Source organism: Camponotus floridanus, unplaced genomic scaffold, assembly GCF_003227725.1.
Source record: "Camponotus floridanus strain SB8 unplaced genomic scaffold, Cflo_v7.5 scaffold89, whole genome shotgun sequence".
NCBI classification, from domain to species: Eukaryota; Metazoa; Arthropoda; class Insecta; order Hymenoptera; family Formicidae; genus Camponotus; species Camponotus floridanus.
Window position 1 is genome coordinate 110,128 of NW_020229859.1, and position 25,430 is coordinate 135,557.

Here is a 25,430-nt window from a genome sequence, read left to right on the forward strand (position 1 = left end):
TTATAACGAAAAATGAAAATTTTTTTTATATCTGCATACATATAATATATCTCGAAACTTTGTATGCGGTATTATGTAAAATTTTTGTTTACGAAAACATTTAAATATTTGATATGAATAAGGCACAGATGGCTTATTCCCTATTTGCATCCATTTTCAATCATTTCCATGAACAACCACAGCGAAATGTTTTCTTTGGCACTCGAACGTCCTTCAACATCCGACCAGCTTCGTCAATCAGAAAAGAACCGCAGAAGCTCCTCGACCGAAGCAATGGCGCCAGAGCATCCCGGTAGCCTTCGTTGTCCAGGGTCTTAAGCTCCATCGATTTCGGATGAGAGTTACTGTGTCTCTCTCTCATTCACTCTCTTCCTTGCTTTCTCTCTTTCCATATCTAGCTATCTAGTCGCGATATTAACTTCTCTGCATCAATGTACATCTCTCACGAGAGATTCTCGCGAAGGTTTTAAATCGCGAGAAACTCTTCGAATTCAAGAGGGATTCGAGAGAACAGCATCGAGAGCAAGGCGCGAAAGATCGAGGGTGAAATTGAGAATTAAGGCAGAAAATAGCAACGAAGCCGAGCGAGCGATGAAAATACGTCGGGATTTTAGGGTGTTACTTGTCGAAAATGGATCCCCTCAGGTTAAGAGACACGAAGAAAGATAACACCTATTTCACACGGTTCAATTTCATCAAACTTTCTGTGAAAATTAAATCGTGATTTTTCGTCACAAAAATACGCAACGTGCATTGTAATTGCTCGATATCTTCCAAATAAAGGTAAATAAAATTAGAGATTGGAAAAAATGTATCAATAGCCGATTAGCACAATAGATGACGATTACTAATGCTATACTTATATGATTATATATATAACTTCTTTTTTTTAAATTAATATAGTCTAAAATAAATAATATATATTTTTAATAATATATATTTTTTAATCAAATATATAATTTTAAAAATATTTCAATTAAATTAAATTAAATTATTATAAAAGTTAAATAAAGATTGTAAAAAGGTTAAATATATATTTTTATTTAGCTAGATTCTTAAAAATTATCTACCAGTATTATTTGATACCAGATATTTATTGGTACATCTTTTTCTGATATAGTACAAGATCTCGCTAGGATCTTTTTTCCTCGTGAAAAGCCCGATGCAATTACGGCTTAACGAGAGGTCACGGTCGACAGAACTCGCGATTCGTATTTATAGCGGATGGAAGAAAAGAAAAAGCAAAGCTGAGATGTTGCTATTGTGACCAGAATTCGTGTTGGAAGAAGCGACCGAAGATAGAAAGCGGATTTGTGAGGGTGTATCCGTACTGTTTTCTTGTTTCTTCAAAGATTATCCTATGAAAGAGCCTATGAAAAGCCGTTCGTGATCGGAGAAAGTATACCGAAGTTTTAAGTTGAGTATACAAGTGAATTAAGTGACAGTTTCTGTTAGGAAGGATCACGCACGATATTGACTTGGGGGAAGCATAGTGTTATGTATGTGTGTGCGTGCGCTCGTATGTGTGCGTACAAAGTAGTTTGAGAATTTGATATATTTAGGTAAGAGAAAGGGAAGTCCTATAGGTATATATTGAACAATATCGAATTACAAACTTACTTTGTGTGCAACTAAAAAATTACAGAAAGTACTACAGTATTTTATTTGAAATATAATTCGTCAAATATATATATTAAATATATATATATATATATATATATATATATAATTAAAATTTACTATATACATGTGAAAATAATATATTATATATGTATTTATATTAATAATTAATATTATAATATTATATTATTATATTACTAATAATTAATATTATTGATATTATCGAGTTTTTAATAATTCAGTTATAAACAGATAATAAATAACACACGAAATTATAAAATATTGTCTCTCTCTATTATATTAACAGAAATTAATAAAGCAACAAAAAGTTCTTTTGATATTTACATTAATATTAAAATTAATAATTTAACTATTAAAATCAACGTGATATATTATCAATGATATAAGATCAATGTGGTATCAATGTGGAATGATCGCATATTCATGAACTTGATACTTGAATATCAGATTAACACTTAGTACTCGGATGCGAAAGTGTTGTATATATCACTATGTTAAACGCGAAGTTTATCGTGCAACGATTAGCGTGTTGTTGGTTGGCGAAATCACTCTCTCTCTCTCTTCATGCTAATCAAATTTACAGTTTCTGTATAAGTTATCGAAAAGTTAGGAAATGTATGCGTAATTATGTTACGCACAGCTTCACGATATCTAAATATGCATATATATATGTGTGTATCTATGCATATTCATTAATTTGAACTCATATCCATTTGTTTACAATATCTCTGATATCGAAATTGTAATTATTTTAATAATTCATATGTATAGTATTGCATAATGTAAAATATCTATATTAAAAAATAAATCTTGTTATCTTTGGTATTAAAGATTTTCATTTTCAAAGCAAATTAAAACATAAAAATCAACTTAAGAGATTTAATATAGATAATATAGAGATAATATAGATAACTAGATAATATAGAGATTTAATATAGATAAAAATAAATAAAAATCTTGTAGTAATTTAAAATTTTTTAATTTTAAATTTAAATTTTTATTATTTTTTCTTTCAAAAACTTTTTGCGCATTATCATTAACGTGTATAATTCAACGCGACTTTACAATTGGATTTTTCTCCAGAAATTGAGCTAGCAAACTATTTCTGTTTTTCTTTATAAATACCGTTAATTACAATCTTACACCGATTATCCGTCTTAATTGAAAGCGAAGCAGTTTAACCGTGAAAACAGATAAACGAGTGCTTTTAAAAAAGAAAGAAAGAGAAAGTATATATACACACCGAGGTACCATCTTTCTAATTTGTCGATAGCTACATCTGAATGAATGCACTAAAACGATAAAAAAGACATTGTTAGGGTCACAAAAAAGTTCATAAAAATAATTGAGATTATTTCGAAAAACTAATGTCTTAAGTGCATCCATTCGAGATATCATTTTTAACTATTTGAAACTATTTGAAACATAAAGAAGCTCATTTTCCAATATTTCGATTAAAAAAGAAAATAATACATCAGCAATAATCCATATATTTTTAATAAAAAAATATCGACGTTATTCTCTAATTTTACAATTTAAAAAAAAATATCTATGATGCTTTAATCCAATATACCATATTTGAATAAATTTTTAGAATTTCTGTTCTTACTTAATATTCTCCATCTTATTGTGTAAACAGATCGATAGCCTTCAAAAACGATTGATTTCTCTGGCGTGTTCAATTCGCCTCGTGCCGCCATAAAATCCGGAATCGTGGCCAACATCCGGGCCAGAATCAACAGTTTGCTCTATCGATTGCTCATCCCCTGGCTATATGCCTACCGAAAGGGACAGTAAAATATGCCAAAATGTTGCATTGAATTCGTCCATTTATCAAATACATAATAAAAGATGGAGAAGCATTCTTCCAACTGTCATTTTATCACGAAGAATCTTTATTCATCATGATTTAAAATTAATTTTGACGCAATCTCCAATTTCACATTACGTTTATATTATATTTTGCTATTTGCACAACGAGAATTGAGCCTATTATTAAATAAAAATTTAAGTTAAACAGAAATTTTCGTCGTCAAGTGAATATTTTATTTACAAATATGACGGCTGCAATCCCGATAATCGCAGATTTCGAGAATCAATGTTTGCATATTCATATGCAGCAAAAATGCAATTTCCGATTTTAAATCCTGAATAATGCGAATGAAAACCCAACACATTATCATAAAAAATCAATGCACTATTTACTATTTACTATTTAATTAACCATTTTAAAATAAAACTAATCATATAATCATATGTATAATGTAGTGAATATAAATATATGTATTATTATCATAAAATTTTAAAAAGTCTAAAAGATTATTTCTTTTACTAAAATTGGAGTTGTTTGCAATTCTTGTCATAGCAATTTACAACCGTTAATCTGGCATTCTCATCATAAAAAATCAAATTCGGATTAGTATTTAATTATACCATAATATATTAACCATATATTTCTTATATTTCTTTTATTTTTTATAAGAAATTGTTATATATTTCCTATAAGAAAATTATGCAAAACGATTTTCATTTCGAGTACATTAACAAGCGAACGAATATTACTTCATATTCATATCTATTATTCATGATTCGACACGGATATTCGAAAATATGCTATTTTATGCGAAGCTTGAGCATTGAGATTAATTAAATTAAATCCGAGTGCGTCTATAGATTATACTCCATATTCGCACAGTGCTTAATTAAAAATATGTCGCTGCAGAGAGGATTCGTCGCCAATTTATCATTGAGAAAGCGATAGCACGTAATAAGCTGGATCTGTCTAATTTGGAATATTCGTCGAATTTCGGCGACGTACAATCGAAAGAGGGAGAGTTGATGGATGCGACGAGATTTTAAACCGCGAAGCGACGTGGGGTGGGAGAATAATAACCAGGAAATAATGGTCGGCCGATGACCACAGAACTTCTAAACTCGCCGTTATATATGTCTTCGTCCCTAACTCAAATATCGGCAAATATTTCAATTACAGGGCACGTGGAGTTTGGAAGGGTACTTCAATATCCGATATCGGCTCTTTTCATTATATGTTAATAAATTTCGTAACGTTTTACATAGTTCTCGTCTAGAGTTTCTACGCAACGGATTTTAGTCCTGCCTGCATATCTACCTTTTCGTACACAGGGTTGATTAAATCGTTATCCACTTTGATGTTTTTACGCGTGTATCGTTCGTGAAATAGAAATTAATAAAAATCTATAGAGTAAATATCTATGTAGAGATAAATTAATATCTAAGAGAATAACTAACAACAGAATATAGCTAGATTATAATATTTTTTGCGTATTTAAAAAACCAATTAATTAACAATATAATTATAATTTAATATAATATTCAATTCAATTTCATAAAAATTATATTAAAAGCAGAACACTTGAAATGATTATCGATGAAAATATTATATTTTCACAAATATGTTAATTGATACTTTAAACTTTCAGTTCAATCTCGGTTAAGTATTGTAGGAATTTATAACTTCAACAATATTTTAATAAGGCTTAAAAAATCATAAAAGAACGATTTCAATAGAACAATAATATGATTGATTTCATCTTACGAATATTTGCATAATTCAAAGTATATAATAAATGAAAGATACTGATAATAAATCAATTCAACAGTAATACGAGCATATCACTAGTCAGGCTGAAGGAGTTATGAACGTTGCTAGTCGGCCCGGCAGTAATACGTTCGCTTGGTCATCCAACAAATAGTGCAAATGTCCTAGTTAGCCAGTAATACGAGAACGCAGTTTGTCAGCTATATCATTCAAGCCTATATATAAGGTGTCGCGTTTCAAAATATCCTAAATCTTATCTATACTGGCCTCGAACAGCCAGACTTTGAGATCTTATAGGAAATTTAATTCTGAATAAAAAATTTCTTATAAACATACGTCGAAAAATGCTTCCTTAAGAAGTTATCGCAAAAACCTCTGATGAAGGAAGAGCAAAAGGAAGAGAAAATGAAATAAAAAGAAAATGAAACTAAATAAATTTCTTGAAAAACGTCTTTATTCATTTTCTACTATTACGTGCTATTATTAAAATATCAGTTAAAAAAAATTATTTTATTTTCATAAAAGAAAAAGACTTTTATTTTTTATTTTTATCGTTTTTTTCAAGAAATTTATTTAGTTTTATTTTCTTTTCACCTTTTGCTCTTCTTTCATCAGAGATTTTTGAGCGATAACTTCTTAAGGAAGCATTTTTCGTCCCATGTTTATAGGAAACTTTTTGTTCAGAATTAAATTTCTTATAAGATCTCAAAGTTTGGCTGGAACGTTCGGGGCCACTCTGTATATCAATTCTATCCATTATTAATCGTCAAATCAAATTTTTGTTGAAATCAAATTCGGATATATGACGTAATTAGTTTTGCTCTAACATATTTTTCTCATCTTTCTCTTATATTCAATTCTCGAAAAGAAATAAATGTGATATAGAAATTTCTTAACCGCTGAATTCCCTTCAGCTGAGAACGAAGTTTCGCCGAATTTGTAGCGACATTGACAGCCGTCAAACTTGGTGAGGTCAAAGGGGAGATTTTATCTCTCTTGTTTCTCTCGCTTTCCTATTTCCAGTTTATCTGATATCGACTGTTATACGTAGATCTGGAACTGAATCACCTTCATACACATCCATCAGCGTCTCGTGCAATAGAGATTGATGACGTCATGAATAAATGACATTTTCATATAACTCATTAAATTGCAAAAGAGTACATCGCTGTTACAAATGCCATTATCAAATAGTATAAAAATTTGAGAACTCAAAAAGCCCTCGACTGTCCCAACATCAACCGCTAAATCATTTTCATTCGTGATAAAAAATTAAACGTAATTATTGTGAGCTGAAAAAGCAAGAAAATATATACGCAATATATCACGTCAATTATTCCATCTTGTCTACATTTTTTTTCTGCGAAATATATTCATCCTTATGTCCGTATTCCGTAAAGAATTTAGAATAGAGAAACGTTATAATGAAACTCTGTGAAATTGTTAAAGGCATTTTTCTCTCGAGAAGAAGAAGAAAGTTTTATCTTACTTCGCAATTTTAACATATCTTTTTTATGCTATTATCTTTTTAGGATTTACTGCCTTCCAAATACTACACAGAAAAATCCAGTCTTCATAAACATCATATAATAATCGTGTTTAACAATTTAAACAAATATCTGAAATGGATGAAATATAATAGTCATGTGAATATGAATAATTTTATATGAAAGAAAAATATTTTTCATATACACATGTATAAATTTACACAATAACACAATGACATACTAAGCTCTTCGCGCTGCTATCCTTTTCTTTTTAATCTCATTGTGTGAATGATAATAAATCCATCGTATGTAAACAATAGTATTAAACGTCCCCGATCTTTATAATACACGTACGCATTGTTTACATGTGGTCGTTTTTCGTTGTCAGTCGCGCGACGAGACTCAAATAGAGAAGACGCGTCGCGAGAATTACAATACATAGTGCCACCCAATTATATTCCGGTGATTAGTAATACATGTGCGTATTAATTAATTATTGTAACTAATCGTATTTTCGCGAGTGAGTGTCATGTGAGTGCCATGAAGAAACAACAAAGAATAAGCAAAAAGAATGAGAGGGAGAGAGAGAGCACACCCAGAATTATTGACGTCGACGAAGCAACATGCTGTAAGCAGTTTATGATCTTTTAAACTAATTACTTGTTCTACATAAAATTACTTGTCCATGCTTTTATTTTCGCGGCAGTAACTCGGTTTATGCGAATCGTGCCGATAAATACTAAATTATTTTTATCTTCGAAAGAAGGAATTTCGAAGAGATATTTCAAGAAAGAGAGTGACGCGTCTGTTTCTTACGTTCCCAAGTTTATCTCGTAAACGCTTAAACAATTAAAGTTTGTTTTCAAACTCGTGTCGATATACCTGCAAATTGCCATTAGAAAGTTCGCTTCGGAATCATTCGTGAGCGTTTCTAAGCGAAGAGAAGTTACATGTGTACGAAGGTGATTATACGTGTATGCGTCTTGAAATGGAAACTCATCAATCGTGCGTGCTTCGAATCTCTTCACACATGATCGCATGTGTGCGGAAGTGTCGATGTGTAGCGAAAGCTATTTGTGTCAATAAATTTCGTGTAATACAGATATATCCTCCTTTATCTCCGAATGAATGAAACGGTAGCCATCGCATTCCACGTATCTCAGCAAGCATTTCTTATACGGTGCAATCTTGCACGGAATTCAAGTATATATTTCCCCTTTGATATAAAAATGTCACATCAGATATATCAATAAATAATATGAATAAAAGCGAAGGGAATGTTTCTGTCAAAAGATATGCGCACAAGTATTTCAAAGCAATAGTACGAAGCAATAACACTCTTATTTACGCAGATGCTTTCAACCTAAAACTCCAACGTAAACAGATATTTTAATATATTTATTCATAAATATATTTCATATATGAAATATTTTATTAAATAAAATTTTCTACATGTAATGTGTGTTACTCTTTTTTTATCTTATTTCTCATAAGCAAGTATTTTAAAAAATGATTAAAACATCAAAATACTTCTTGAAAATCTTTTCGGATATTTCGAATAAACACACATTACTATTTCTCCTTTAAATAATTTAATAAATGATTAAATTCGTGTTTTAATAAATGCTTAATTTTATTCGCGGGATATTTTCCTTCTAGACTACGAATAGAATGAAAATAGCATATTATATCCCCGAGCGTTTACCTTTCTACGTCATTGTTGACATTCGATCATAGCAATCGCGTTGACAGGTATCAACGCCTCGGAATACGCTTTGAATATCGATCTTTTGAACCATCATCGTTCAACTTGTAAGCAAATCAGACACAAATCAACGACGTGGCGACGCGATCTCTCAGGAGTTTCGCATCGACGTATTTGCACTCTCATTCATCATTCCTTCATGATAATTTTCCGTAATGGTTTCGCGCGCCATTAATATTACGTTCAATAAAGAAATTCCGTTTTGTTCGAACTATGCAATTTACATACAAAATTGAAACTATAATTTAAGAGTAGTTTTTTTTCATACGATTTACATATAGTATATTTGTGCTAAGCATGTATTTTTATTGTTATATTTATTGTTATATTTATTTTGAATTATAAAATATTATAAAATTGAAGAAATGAAGAATGCACAGAATAAAAATAGCAAGAGATAAATAAAAATAAAAAAGAATGGTCTAACATTCGGCCAACCGTCTAATGAGGTGACTAATTTAATATTTTGTTAATTTATTTATTATTTGTAAAATTAATTGTTCATTTTTTTTGTGATAGAAATTCGATTTATATCTCTCTTTATTATGCAAAACATATTTAAAATTTAAAATTTTATTTTATATAAAATATATTTAATTTTAAATGTTATTTTGTGTAAAATGTCTAAAATATTCACACACATGGTTGTAATTAATAATTAGTAATTAATAATTGAAACTAATAATTTTATATAGATGGAAAATACTTTTGCATTTTTCAATTTATTACAGTTTTATAACTCATTAAATTACTTTTGTATAAAAATTAAATTTTTACTTATTATACATATACGTTTTGCACAAATTTATATTTAAAAAATTTAATTTATATTTAAATTTAATTTATATTTAAAATAAATTATTTCTTGTATTCGTTAGAGTGATAATCAGTTTATTTAAATTTTATTTAAATAAACTGCAATTACTTGAAACTGTTTGAATTACATTTACTCGTTCTGCGCTCAGTCATACATTCTTTCATAATGGTTACCCATCACGTCTAATTGATTTCGTAGACACGGTGTAAGGACCATGACTGCGTCCTTGCTCATTAATCTAAACGAGAAGCGTGGCCAGTGTAGAAACTAGCATAGAGAAACCTAGCTAAGCTAAAGGTATACCGGACAGGCAAAACGCGGTTAGAAGATGACCTCACGTAGGTTCGTTCGGCTATTCGTCAGGTTGCGCGTGTCGGAAGTTAATTAAGTAGGAGCGGAAGTTGGTTGGTGCAGAAGGAAAATGACGATGAGAAAGGCAGGGGCTCATTTTGCGCAATGTGAACGAGCTATGAGTGAAAATGTGACCTGCTAAGCACACCATCATCTCCCTGCCGAAAGGTATTTACAGAATGTCCGGGGACATAGAGGTGATTACAGTAGCACAGGAAAGTATTTGCGTGCATTTCTGCGAAATGAAAATGTGTAACATGGGGTGCGGACGTAGAAAAGTTACAACTCCGTAATCGTTTCACGACGACGACGACGACGACGAATGCACGCAACTCGCTCTCTCTAAAGCGCGTTCTGTATCGTTAAAACTTATTTATTCTAGTACAAGGAAATGAATATTCATTACATAGAAAAAAATATAATCACCCACGCATATTAGTAACTTGTATTAATACCAACGGTTTATGTAAATCGCATTTCTACCGCCCCCGGCGTATGGCGTGGAAAACATTTAAAGAGAAGAGAAAAAATGACAATATATCGCGCGAAAGATATTTACCACGCTTCAAGTGAGTTTTATGTGCGACTAAACCTCATTAATTCGCATTTATTATACATATTGCATTAAAATTTTTATTTCAGGAAAAATTTCTTTAGAAAGATGATAAACTGACTCAAGTATTTATTGTTGTTGAGGATGTTACGTGTATAAAGAATTAACGAATGTGCAAAATAAATAAAATATTACTGATAGATATTAGAAATAAATTATTGTTACATCAGGAATCAAGTATTTTGAGAACTATTATTTTGAAAGTTACTTCGAACATGATTACTGTCTCTTTAAAATAAAAAAAATCTTATATAAAAAAATCTTATATAAAAAAAATCTTATATAATTAAAATTAAGGATGACGAAAATTTTACGGGGGATACGCTGTACATTTTTGTAATATTATTGAAATCGTAAATTTATGCCAATTATCTATTTCGTTGCCATATGTTTACCTAACGTAATGCGGATGTAATTTGTCGATGAAAGCGAATCTAATTATCCTTCTCGTAAATACCTTACAAACCGCAAAATAGGAGCTTCGTTAGCCTCCTGTAACACGTCCGACTCATCCACATACGCGAACGAGACACCGATATGCTTGCACGTGACAAATAGTCACGTCACGAGGTCGAGGATCAATGATAAGAGAAATACCTACGAAAGAGCAATTATAAACTAAAACTATTTTTCTTTGGAAAATTTCTAAAAATAACTATAAATAAGTAAATCGAATTCAAAAGATTATATAATTTAAAAAAATTATATTATATAATTATTATATAATTATATAATATAATTATTATATAATTATTATATAATTTTAAAAAATTTATTAATTAACGGCGCGTGATTATTATTTGATTCTGTAAAGATAAATAAAAAATATTACTATAAAAAAAATGTATAGTAAGTAAATTCTTCATGTACAGAGATAATGTGATATTTTTTCATCTATTATATCTCTGAGAGTTCAATAATGATTATCGATTAATTAATGAAATTTATTACTTTTTTATTACTTTAATCGTAAGGCTAAAGTAATCAAGAGTGACATTAATGTATTGCTCCTCTAAGATAAATATAATACATAAATTACGAGAGTCCTTTATTAGAGTCAAATTTCATATCGTAATAGAATTATCTCGATATATAACCACAATAGCTGAAGGTTAAACTATGCAATATTCTATTAAAAAGTAACAGTAACGTAAATGTCACGATACGTTAGTGCTAACGTACCGGCGTGTAATATATCGTAACAACGGCGGTCTAATAAAGCCGGCGTATGTGGGTGGTTTTATTACGGAACGTGTCGTTGCCTGCTCGAGGTAGACCTATTAGAGAGTGCCTTTCTATCGGCACACGCAATTTAGTTGCTTTTCCGTGTTCGGCAGCAAAAGAGAGAGAGACAGAGACAGAGAGAGAGAGAGAGAGAGAGAGAGAGAGAGAAGGAGAGGAAAGAGAAAGAGACAGAAAGAGAAAGCCGTGCGGTCGTTGCGGCTCCGTTGCGTTTATCGAATGCCACCTAACAGGGAGGGAAACTCAATAAACCCTTAATGGCAGTTTCCGTAATAGTGTATCACAAATACTTAAATGCAACGCGGACTACCCTGCCTGTCACGATGCCATCGGTAAATCGTTTTCTCTGTCGGCCGGTGTGTCTATAAACGGTACCGCTAATTATACGGTAATTGAATCGACGGTGGACGTCGAGCAGCGAATCTGCTCGTTTATAAACGTGCTAACCTCGTCAAATTGTAATTCTCGCATCGTCCCAAATGAAAATTGACTGGCTCTCCTGTTTGAATGTTAAGTCGCATTAATCAAGAGATTGTCTCCCGACGAGTTAATAAAACAATAGACGTGTGCAAAGTGTTCGGCGAATGTCGGTGATTCGACCGAGTAGTTTCTATGCATGTGCAGATAAACAATGCAGTTCGTATTAATTTGATATAATGATTAATTATCTCATATGACACGACAAAATTTGTAGCTGTTTATATGTATAGTTGAATTATAATAGTGATCGATCAATATATATCAATATATATTTGATTGCGCGATTGTTGCATTACACAAAATGTTCATTTGTTGATGGCCATTTATTCCACTAGAGTTAATTAGTCCTCTATCTAATTATCATAACGGAGTGATGAATTTGCGGATCTTTATGCGGTCGGTTAAAATGCAATAAATGTCGCGAGAGAAAACGGACGGAAATCGTTGAAAATAATCATCGCTCCATCCGCGAAATATACCGTAAGGAATTTTAACACGCAACGCTTTCGCAGATGGGATTTTTTTCCTAATATGTCACGTTGCGTCATTTCGCAAATTCGCGAATTTAATAATTCACGTTTCACGCCACTTCGGTAATGCCATCGTGAACGATTCAAAGGGTCTCCTCTTGCGTCAAGATCTGGCGCCAGCAGCAGAGCGTTTTCCCTACGGACCCGCGCCCGTAAATGTCTTTAGTTCTCACGGCAATTGAATTAACGACGACGTGGAGTATGGAATCTGCTCAATTATGATAACGTGCTTAGCGGGGCAGATTAGCACGCCAGAGAGACGAGAAAGTTCCAGTGTGGTTAATTCCGTGGTCACGGCACAGCTTCGCGCCATCAAATGGTGCGAGAAGTGCCATTTATCGAACCGTGCTACCGCACGGAAGTATCCTCGCTTAGAAACCTACAGAGAGAGCGAAAGAGAAAGAAAGAAAGAGAAAGAGAGAACATAAGTGAACGATTCCTTTACTGTACGATTTGTGAGAGCAATTCTGCACTCGATATCGAAGATTTATAGTTTCCACATGAGCCGCGTAATATCGCCGCTGCTGTACGTTTATTATTGCGAGTTTTTCGAATAAAAATTGGAAATACACATTTCGAGAATCTTGAGTACCTGAAGCTATCAATTGCATTTTAGAAATGTATGGAAATGCATTAATCGCGCGTTTGTTATAAACGTAAATGAAATTATATCGAAATTAATCCGATGATATGATTCTTTGATAAATTCAACCGAAATAAATTAATTTAATTTAAATAATAGTATTCAGAGATACATATCGAACGCATTAAATGTTCAATTATCGAGAAATGTGGACATTTTGTTTGATAAAACATTTTTATTCGAATTATTTAATTATTTAATTATTTAATAATAACAATTTTAACAATCGCGTATTATTTTGCTTGATTGCAATCAAGCATAATTAAATTCCTCCCCAAAAAGTCTTCTGCATCATTATTTATCGTATTTAAAAATTATAATCTATCTATAATTTTGATATTTAAAAATTATAATCTATCTATAATTTTGATATTTTAAATAATTATTAGACACATGTAATTTATGCACATAGGTAGATATAATTTATACTTACTATTGTAAAAATTATTCCTATGATAAAATAGCATTCCTTTTTATATTTCCTCTCTTTTATAATAATCAAAAATATTTTATACGTAATAGCATATTTAGGAAGCGTTATAATGCATGGCAGAAATGTTCGCGAAAGCAAACAAGAATATAGTCAACTAACGATTTTGTCAACTAACAAATGGAAACATTGTGATTTAGGATGCAGTTTATACAATGATCCGGTTACACTATGTCACCGCGACGAGAGGACGCGCGAGTAAATTGGCATAAATTCCGCAATTAACGTTTAATCGGTCCTAATCGCGATGCAATTTAATTTCGCGCATAGATCCGTGCGTGCTCTCTGCTCTATATCATTGAATCGCCGCACCGCGCGATTATCATTTTAATCGATCATTTTCGGGATGTAAAACGCGATCTGATTTTATTACATTCACTCGCATTTGTCTAGCGCGGATTTTTATAGCGCGGGAATGCCTTTTATAAAACAGCAACGGAAGATCGTTAAGCAATCGTTGTCCAATTAAGCGATTTAATTGAGGGATTTTAATAACGATTCTCATTTGATATTCTATTAATCCGTCGTGCTATTGACTGCAAATATTCCTCGAATATTTGCACCGAGCCATTTTTTGCAGGAAAAGGAGCGCTTTTTTATAATGGATATTATGTAACACTCGTCATTTGTGAAGTAGTTTTATCTGGTAAAGCTCGTTTTTTCGCTTTGAACATTTTTCGAGGATGTTACATGTAGAGTTTTCTAAGCTACGAAACGCGGTACCGCGTCGCCATTTATAATATTCCTCGAAATGTCACGTATTTCCCGGATATTTTCGAGATTTTATAAATCTGCACATGCATGTCGCAATTTTTACATTGCGTGTTGCACAGAAAATAGTGACTTTAGTACTAATGGACTTGTATTTGCGCTAATAACACGGTTGACAAAAAAAAATAATGCGGACTTTCGGTTATATTTTTCAGATTTTTACCATCTTTGTTTTTCGATTACTTTTTTTCCTGTAACAAATCAAGCATGTGCATAAATGAGCAATATCCTCGCGTATGTATAACATGTATATCGTGTTTTCTTAAGCGAAAACATTATATGTTTGAAACGCTTGCAATGTGTTTAAAAGAGACAAAGAGAAATAGATTAGATATTAAAATAAATTTTCATAATTCAAACATTGGAACTGTTTGCTACTGTCACGAGTAGATGTAGAGATCATTTTCGCGTTTGTCTGTATAACATGAAAACTCGTATCTGCTATGAACTGATTTGAACTCTCGCTTTATACATGAGATAACCGGAATTGTTAGGGAACGAGACAGCTGTAACATCGATCTCACGTCACAAAGTTACAAGTGTAACTTCAACACAGTGTATCATGAATACACAAGCGTACGAGTCCTTAAAATATTAACTTATTAAGATGATGTATACGTATCTCCGAAATTTCATCTTCCAATAAACGAATTTTTGGCGGCAACATCTGCGCCTGACGCAAATGACTTCTCTGTATCAACATCCAGGATGTTCACTAAAAGGTACATCCCTCGTAAGTATGATAGACGGTGAAAGAATGTCGCACGCAAAAACCAGGAGCACTCGGAAGGTTCTGTTTTATAACAAGATATGTAATATACCATACGACTGTCGAGAAATAGGAATTTCCGTAGTTTTTCACATATATTTCGTAATAATACACGGGGTTATTTTGTTTATTGAGACAACTTAGTTAGTCGAAGTCTTTTTATCTTATAGAATAGAGAGTTTACTTCCAGCGACGTGATTATATAAGGGTTGATGTTAATAAAAGCTGGAACGGATTATTCTTTACAACGAAGAAATATACAGAAAAATAAATTTATGTAAACATGATATTTTACTTTTAATAAACCAAGCTTTCAAGAAAATAATAGTATATCAAGTATATATGCGTATATTATATAAATATAAAAAAGGAAATAGACAGATTATGGATTATTAATTATAATATATATATATATATATATATATATATATATATATATATAATTAATTATATAATTATAATATTTTAATGATATTAAGTATCATTCCATTAACAGAAACATGATATTTTACTTTTAATATTTTACTTTTAATAAACCAAGCTTCCAAGAAAATAATAGTATATCAAGTATATATGCGTATATTATATAAATATAAAAAAGGAAATAGACAGATTATGGATTATTAATTATAATATATATATATATATATATATATATATATATATATAATATATAATATATATATATATATATAATTAATTATATAATTATAATATTTTAATGATATTAAGTAACATTCCATTAACAGAAATATGCAAAGTTAATATGTCTTTCAATTGCAAAAAAATGTTCAAGTATCCTGAAGTTTATTTAGTTATTTAGTATCCTAAGTTTATTTAAGTTATTTAGTAAATAAATTTGTATGTTGATTAAATTAACATAACGAAAAGCAACATAAAATATAAAATAACAAAATAAAATAACAAAATAAAATAACAAAAAGCATGAGCAACGTGCACAAGTTTATTAAGCGAATAAAATACAAAACAGTAGTAAATAAGGTAGTATCATGTGTGGACGGGATGAAAACTCGAATAAACTGCGGGACATAACTACCTTTGGTCGTAAACGCCACAGGGCGGTGGCTTTCCGGATATTTGCAAAAGTGCCGTTCGAAACATAGGAGAGTGTCCACGATGTTATATTTCTCTTCCTTTTTTCACGCAAATATGGTCGTTCTTGCACCACAATATCTTGATGCTCTTTGCGCTCCCCCTCGAGCGCTTCTCGCGCTCTAAAGAATGACAAGGGATAGCCTAACGAAATATTTATGAGAGAAACAGGTATGAAGCCTAAAATTGTGACAAACAGGGCCGAAAGTTCAAGGTTACAGAGACGCAGCTGTGAGAGACACGCGTTTAATAATTCCTGCAAACGAGAAAGATGCTCGAAGCGGTCTAAATTGCCGATTCCTTTGACTTTTCAACGAGGATCAATAAAACGCACTAAAAGTATCACCGGGAAAGTCGGGGATCCGGGCTTTTTTAAAAGCTGTAGAGTATCTATCCACTATACAGGGTATATCGTACACCTTGTCTCGTGGCTGACCCAGCATTTCTTAATGGTTTTGAAAGAAAGTCACCTCTTATAGTCTCTCCCTCGTGAAAAAGGGAGACGTCGATTTCGAGCGGTGTACTGCTGATGGTTAAAGGGGCTTCGAATTTCTTTTTTTCCCTCCTTTTTCGGGAAAATAACGAACCGAGGGTAGGAAATTCTTGATCTTCTCAACAACACAAAATAGAAAGAGGGGACGATGATTGGTTGCCATCGATATACGAGACTTGAGCGAATCGTTGTTAAAATTTTATAGCTTCAAATCGAGATTGATCGGGAATAAATGTAGAGGGAACCTTTGACCGACACAAAAAAACTTATCTATCAGCTTTCACAGTTGGAATTATAAATGAGTTTTTATACAAAATATTTCTGGTGAACTTCTGGTGTCTATCTGATGTACGAGTTGGTTTTTAAGAAAAAAATTTAAAATTGAAAAATGATTTTGCAATATATAAAATATCATATATAATATATAATATAATATTATGCATAAAATATATCATAAAATATTTATTCTCTTTTGATGACCGCAAATATAATATATATATATATATATATATATATATATATATATATATATATCTTAATATTTATTTATGTAGATTAAAAGAATACATAATCGTCGTAAAAAAAATATGGTTGTTGTTCAAAAATGTAATTTCATATTGCAAATACATGTTGCAAAAACAATTACTTTAATCTTTTTCATCTAGAAGAATATGATACTTTATTTTTAACAAACTAACAATAAGTTGTCGGTATAAAAAAATGAAAATATTTCATTTGCCGTTGTTTGTAGTGATTGTTGTTTGTAACTGCGCCATCTAAAATTTAAATAAATGATTCTGAATCAAGATATCAGCGACTTTCTTAAGTCTATCAGCTTAAAGTCAAGAAATTATTTCTTTTTAAATGCTGCATTTTTCATACGACTTTTACAACAAAATTACTATTACAACATACGACAACAAACGCTATTATTTTTTGAGGCAGAAATTTGTTTATTAAAAGTAAAAAGCCAAGTTCACACAACGGTTGTCTACCACGCAAATTACGCGTCGAAACTATAAAGTAAATTTTTTAGAGAGGGAAATGAGGGCAAATCGCGCACAGTTTTCTACTACCGGTGCCAGTGCGATTTAAAAGGCAAATTTAGCAACCGTGAACGGCGATAAAGCGGTGCATTAAGTGATAAACGGAGCGGGAGAGCGAGTGTAGCGCTTCGCTAATAATTCAGTAAGAACTCATGCGATTAATTAAGCAGCCGCTGCTGTCGCTTCGGGATCATCACGGCAAAATGTGTGGCTAAAAATATCACCTCGAAAGAATATCTCAAGTTTGACAAAGCTTTTTTGAAATTAATACGTTATCATATTTTAAAGAAGGGTGAAATGAAATGAAATGTTGAATGGAATGAAAAATAATCCGATAAAGGAGATAGTTATAAATTAAACCCGACAAGTTTGATAAAATAATCAATTCGATAGTGCATTTAAGCTTGAAATGATATGATATGATTTCACGCCATTTATCATTCATCGAAATCAATCCGCGGCATTTCCATTTTTGCGCGCGCGAATATATCGAACAAATCATTAGAATATAAATCAGGATGACGTGACATGACGTTCAGAGATTTGTTTTAAGATTGTGAAAAAAATATTTACAATAATTTTCAATTAAGTGCATATTAGATTAGATAATATTAATTTGCTGATTTCTTTCCGAAACATCTTTCATCATTCATTTAAATATTAATGGGGAATCTCTGTAATTATCATTTTTAATGCTCAAGGATCAAAGGATAGCTTAGTATTCGAGATTATTTATTTGCTCGGTATATTCATATATTCTATCATAAGATATTCTATCATAAGACTAGGCAATATTGAGGATGAAAGTGTGTTATGTATCAATTTCCACGATGTCATGAAAGATAAAAATCATAATACATAATGCAAACGTGCGTGTATTCTTCATCATAGCAAGCGATATAACATGAGGGAAGAAAAGTAATTTGGGAACAGTGTTTGTTGTTCGATGTTGGATAAATATTATGAGCTACTGGCAAAGTTTTTATCTGAGATCAGAATAAATAAAAAAATAACTATAGACCTATGGTAGATGTGTATGAAACTGGTATAATATTTAATGGAAACTCAGATATTATTGCAAGTTCTAACTTTATTTTTAATTATTTTATATTTCTTTAGTTTAACGATCATAACTATTGGATTATAAATTATCAAGAATTGTAAGATTATTGAAGATAGTTAATATTCTTAATAATTTATGAGTTTCTATGAAATAATAAATCAATTTTATATACATTCCAATATTCCCTATGTGCATTTTGAAAAGAATTCCGTATTAAAATTCACAATCCGGATTATTGCTCTTTTATTTTAAACTAAACTTGGTCTAACGTAAACTCGGTTTAATCCCTATTTTTAATCAGCTAAGTTTTTTCAATACACAATTAACAATAATTCCATTCAAAGCAAAAAGATATGTCAAAAAATACAGTATTTGAAAAAATTATCGGATTTTGTAAGACGAAATTTTAATATATCGAATAAGATGAAATTTGAATGTATCATTAATATCTGGAATTAAAGAATCATTTGTAGTAATTTTTTTTGGTTTATAGTTGCATTGTTTAAAATAATTATATAAAATAGTTAATATATTATTTTAAAATAATTATATTTTTAATTAAACATGCTGCCTAGTCAATTTCAAAAATATCTCAAAATCAAATCTTGCATTATTTTTCAGAAATGCTTTTTACAATTGTTTGTAACAATTCGTCTTTTATTTATAGTTGAAAAAAATTGCGTATCAATTTGTGAAATTGTATATCTCTTAAAAAAATATATATCTCTATTAAAAGTAAGATTTTAGTTCAAAGCGCGAGGAACGTGCATACGAAGCAGGTACCCGATAATGCTAAAGTTTCTCGAGACGCGGTGCGCGAAATTGAGCTGCAATTCGATTAGGTTACGGGTGGCCGGGCAATTTGTGAATACAAGTGCGACGCCTTGTTGTACAGCATCGTCGAATAATGTACGAGCTCGCTCCCACTTGGACTAAAAATTTCAGTATTTCTACGAGCAGCGAGAGAGCTTGCAAGATGTTGGCGCCGTTCTTTGTCGACCGATGATGAAAGTCGAAATTGAGCCGCGTCCCTCGTCGGGAAAATTTTCCATCGGGACGTCTTTACGCCCGCCCGATAATTCCGTTACAAGCGAGAACCTCGAAATCACTGTCGTTGCAATTTCCCGCCAGACAGCGGAAGAATATTACCGCGACCTAGGAAATATGTGCCCCGACAAATTACGTTGCCGCCGAACAAAGAACACTTCGACGCTGAACGAGATATCGATAAATCAATGAGAAAAGGAGCAAGTTTTTCGTTTCATCCCCCGTCGACTTTTGCGCGTTGTAAGATGATGGTAGCGGCACAAAAATATATGCTCTGTTATTAGAAGGAAATTAAAAATTGACTGCATGAATTTAATAATTCCAAAGAAAATATTTTTTTCTTATTCTTCTCTGTAAAATATATTTCTTTTCGTTTGATTTTTGATATTCTATATAGATATATGTATATTCAATAAATATGAATTAAATCTTATTCCGTAATTATCACATTTTTGCACACGTATGGAAGGTCATATTTCTCATTGTTACCTTAGGGGAGGATTTCTCTTAAACAGAACAGCTGTACGCAGCGTGAATTCATATCCGTCGGTTTCGGTAGAAACTTCGCACCTCACTATTTCCGAATATACAACAAAGCTGCATTGCTACACTTCTTCGTGCATTTATCCAAAAGTCAAGAAGATGAATCACCACCTTGCTCATCGCTATGGCGATAGTTTCAAAGTCGCGACTAGGCATTACGATGGCATTAATATCCGACTCGCGGGGTGTTGTTCCTCGAAGATCTCGCTGGGCTTTTCTCACCCGAGGCGTTTCATTCTCTCTCTGTTTCGCGAAAGAATAAAATAAAATGAGAGAGAGAGAAGAAAGACAACCACTCTCATCTGGCAGTCTGATTAAGGGCGACCAGTGAAACGTCAAGAGCGCATTTCGGTTCGTTCCTTCCACACATATAAAGGCTTTTACATACCTATTGTATCTCGCACTGCGTCAACGAATCAGGTCGCGGGAAATCTAACGTGTGCATGATGTTCCTTGCACCTCATACAACCCACTTACCTTTGTGTTTGCGCGTATCGTGTATTAGAACAATGAGCAACGCCTTATCAAAGGCACGAAGGTATCGGTACGAGGCATCGGAAAAGTAGGGAGGGAATTCACATGTACTTCCGTGAACGTCAACTAAAGATATCTCGCTACCTACACGTAGAGCGATAAAAGATCGAGTTAGAAGGTCGCTCGTGCTTCCTACGGCAATTCGCCGTTCAGTCTTACCGTGTCTTAAGAAATTGCGGCCTGCTCTATGAAAGTACCCTTTTACCGACGATGTTTCGTCGCACGGTAATCTTGCGATCGTGACGAAGGTCGGCGATTCTTCGCCCCTTCTCTGAGCCGAAATCGTTCGCAGTATGATCTAGGGGTCTACCCGTATATCGTCGGATCATACATCATTGTATTGTACCGAATGGGTCGTCGAGGAAAATTGGATATCAGTGACGATGTCTGAAAATCGTTTATCCCGATATCGGAGTATCGCGATACAGAAATGTCAGATTCCGTGGCAATATATTGCGCTAGTAACGTGATAAATCACTTCGGGGCTACATTGCACTCTTATCAAAAATAACTTTATGATAATATATATTTTAATATTATCAAATTGTTTTTAATTGTCCAAAGTAATTTTTTCGCGATGAAGTGTATATACAGAGTGTCCCAGTTATCTTCCCAGTCATCTTTCAAAGATAGATTCCTGGGATCATTCGAAGACGATTTTTCCTCAACGAAAATGTCGAGGCACTAATAATTTTCGAATTATGGAAATAAGAGGTTTTTCGTAAACTAAGCTTTGTAGAAATAAAATATTAACAAAATCATATTCTTTGATTAATTTTAAATAGAGTTTACTTTAGTTGAGTTTTAATTTAAGACTTAATTGCAAAGATATATGATGATAAAAATCGGGAACATGCAAAAAATGATGGCCTTCATTTTCGCTGAGGAAAAATCGTCTTCAAATGATCCCAGGAATCTGTCTTTGAAAGATGATGGAAGATAACTGGGACACTCTGTATAATCTCACAATTTTTTTTTGCGAGCAAGGACCAAGATTGTTTAATTTAACAAAAGCATTCGCGATATTAAGCGCATCGCATGTGTTACTGGAAAATTATGGTTAGTTGAAACATGAAAAAGAAAAGAAAAAGAAGAGAGAGCACTTTTAGAATTAAGCTTTAATATACACTAGCTTAGTTTAAATTTTACGTATCACATGGCTGCTTTTTCGCGAGATAGAGAAATTGCTCAACATTTAACAAGTGTTCGCGAAGATTAAAATAAAAATTATGTTAAACGTTATTTTAATATTAGATAATGTTTTAAAGTTGGTGGCGTTCTTTCTTAAATATAAAATCGGAATAATTAAAACACGCGTGATTATGGTATAATATATTAATATTGTGCGAATATTTCGATAACTAAGAAAACTTGAGAATATTTTTACCGTAGTATCATTATAACTTCCATCTTTTACTATCATGCGAAGAATATTCGTGGCGGTTATTGCACATTTAAGCGTCATTTTGTTCGATTCACGGCTTGTGAATAGTTTGTTTCGCCATAATGGTGCAGTAAAGCAGAAAATACTCCCTGATAGTTGGAGATCTTTTATGGTTGTATGGGCAGTTTTACGATCGCGGATCGAAGTTCGCCTCTTCGGCATCGCAGGATGGCACGCGATATAGAAGTGGAAGAGAGGACCCTTGAAATGACGAAATGTTATAAGGACCTTGTCGCGCGTATCGATTTTCGATAAATGATTATTAGAGCTATTGACGTTTCGCGGCCAACCGCGTATTTGGCGAGCCATGTTGTGTGTATGGATGTATGTATATATATTGTTTTCTCGCGTGTGTCTGGATGTATGTATATATATTATGTTTTCTCGGGCGATCATATTTTATTTCCATATTTTGAATTCATGTCATGTGACAATAGAAAAAAATTTTAATGAAGGATAAAACAAAATGATTTGATTAAATAGAAATTTTACAGAAATTTTTCGACTTAATTAAAAATGTTTTAAAGCTTTAATTTTAAAAATTTGTAAAGAAAAGTTATTCTCGAATTTATTCAAAAGAAATTATTTTGTTGTGAGAAATTCTAAAGTTGATTTCTTGCAAAAAAGGCATTTGATATTTCTCCTAGATGGTCAAGCTTGTCGAGAGCAGATTTTACATAATATCTGTTAAAGAAAGTATTACTAGATTCTATAGTGTCAATAAGCTTTATGTTACAACTCGGCGCATGCAACAGCTACGCACGTAAGTCCATGTACTGACACGTGCGATTTAATTCTGTCACTTACATTCATAGTCGAAGATCAAGAAGTTTTCTAAAAGATTCAATATGAGCATGACATAAACTCGGCGAGTTTTCAATAAACGTTCGCAGGAATCATATATTCTGTTTAGATACAATGCAATCTTCGCTCGTATCTATCTGTATGAACTTAATATCTATTCTTACTATATTTTCCATATATAAAATAAGTTTTTCACACAAAAAATATTTTTTATTTCTAGCTTTTTATAGCAGAAACAATAATTTCTAATTTTTTTTAATTAAACAAAAATATATTTCCGAAAAATAACTGTCCAACTTTAAAATAAAAAAAATAACTGATATATTCTGATTCAAAATTGCGTGTTTATAATTGTGATTTTTCTTTCGTACATAATTACGTTAAAAAATTATTATAAACAATTATTTAAAACCTGGAAAAAATGGATTTAAAATTAATACAGTTACATTATTATTAATATTTGTAGCATTTAAATGGTTTAATATTACAAGTGAAAAGAAAGATTATTTCGAATAAACAATGTTAAAAAGTAATGCAAATAGTTCGTGCAAATATATTTGAAATAAATAAAATTGTGTTTTGTGTTAATTGCAAATATATTGTAACTTAAAAAAAACGATGCGACTCCAAATGAAAATAAAGTAATTAAACAACTACAAATGTGAATGGATATATGTATATAATGAATCTTTTCAATTTAAAATCAAGAAAATAAAAAAATTGTTCAGAATATTGTGTTTTTTATAGCTTGAATATAAACAGAATTACTACGAATCAACAAAGATATTACTTTTTTTAATTAATTATAAAAACTTGATTTAATAAAAGTGCCAAGTTCATATAGGTTGCGTTTTCGATTTTAGCTTTTAATGAAGCATTTATTTCAATGTATTATCTGAATAAAATGATTATGTTTCAAACGAAATGTCTGATGAAAATCCGCAATAATGATCGATTTACATAAAGTATCGATTTAATTTCATTTAAAACACTCAATATGTATAAAAATGTTCTATATACATATTTTCTGTACAAAATATATTTTGAAAATGGCACGAAAAACCTAGCAATCTGCCATGCAATATTTCTGCTTTAATAAATTCCGCACGCATTCAAGCTTGATTCTAACATACAACGGATACATGTAAAAAATACTGGAATATATCGTTGTACGCTATTTTCTAATTTTGTTTAAAATCAATTTTAAACGAAATAAAAAATTTATATTATATATTAATATTAACACATTATATATTATTAATATTATTATTAATATTATGTATAAGACTTGTGTGCGCATGCGTGAGATTTTTATGATCTAAAAAATACACATATGACACATGAAATATCTCAGTCTACTATTGAAATCTATGCAATTCATGTGTAGTACGTGTCAGAAATTCACGTGCTGTCTGACCGCAGTTACAGGGCGACTACTGGCACCGATCAGACACGTACAACGTAGCGGAAGGAGTATCGAGGTAAGCAGACTGTAACGGCGATAACTGCAGCAGGCAGTGGTAATATCGATAACTCAATCGACACGACTGCAAGCGCGCAGTCCTATAACAGAACCCCTCGTTCAGCAGAATGCTCTCGCGTAACAGCTCGCGTGCAGCGGGAAGCTCCTCTTCAATCGCGCAAGATCCGATTATTAAGTCTGATTAAGGCTACGTCGAGGAACTCGTTAGCGACTTGTTACCGATGCCAAGCGACGCCGAGCATTTCGGTATTAGTTTCTGTCTCATCTGCATGTATATCCAAGAGCAGCTTGGATTGAAATAATTGATTGTTGCGGGATGAGAACACGTGCTGGTACAACCCGAACATCTAAGGTCTCGCGTAGTCGCGGCGGTTGAATCAATTATAAATGCATCTCATGATTCCAAGTAAAGTTTGTAGTAATGCAACCGTAAGTAGAATATCAGAAACATTTGCTCTCTATCTCTGCCTATCGCTGGAAATCCTTAGAGCGAGATCTGTATAAATGTGTTAAAGAGAAAATATATCTTTTAATGACTTACTATAATTTTATTTTATTTAATAGCAAATAAAAATCGTAGTGCAATTTTTTTCATATGTCTCATATGTCAATATATCTCGTAATATTAACAGATAATCGATATTGAAATTAAATTCGATGCGAATACAATAATTTCGTAAT

At 31.8% G+C, this 25,430-nt stretch overlaps 1 protein-coding gene across 6 annotated transcripts in view; it reads left to right on the top strand.

Moving 5' to 3' along the window:
* The window catches only part of LOC105255900, a 124,449-nt gene that overhangs the window by 51,692 nt on the left and 47,327 nt on the right, over window positions 1-25,430 (top strand). Inside the window, exon 1 of one of the 6 annotated variants that reach the window (XM_011265445.2) lies at window positions 7,106-7,336. The exons of 4 other annotated variants lie outside the window; for them this stretch is intronic. In XM_011265445.2, coding sequence (XP_011263747.1) covers window positions 7,332-7,336 — 5 coding nt within the window. In that variant the 5' untranslated portion in view covers window positions 7,106-7,331. Of the gene's footprint in view, window positions 1-7,105; window positions 7,337-24,698; window positions 24,748-25,430 lie in introns of those variants that run through there. One more of the 6 variants, XM_025414748.1, reaches the window with a different exon arrangement.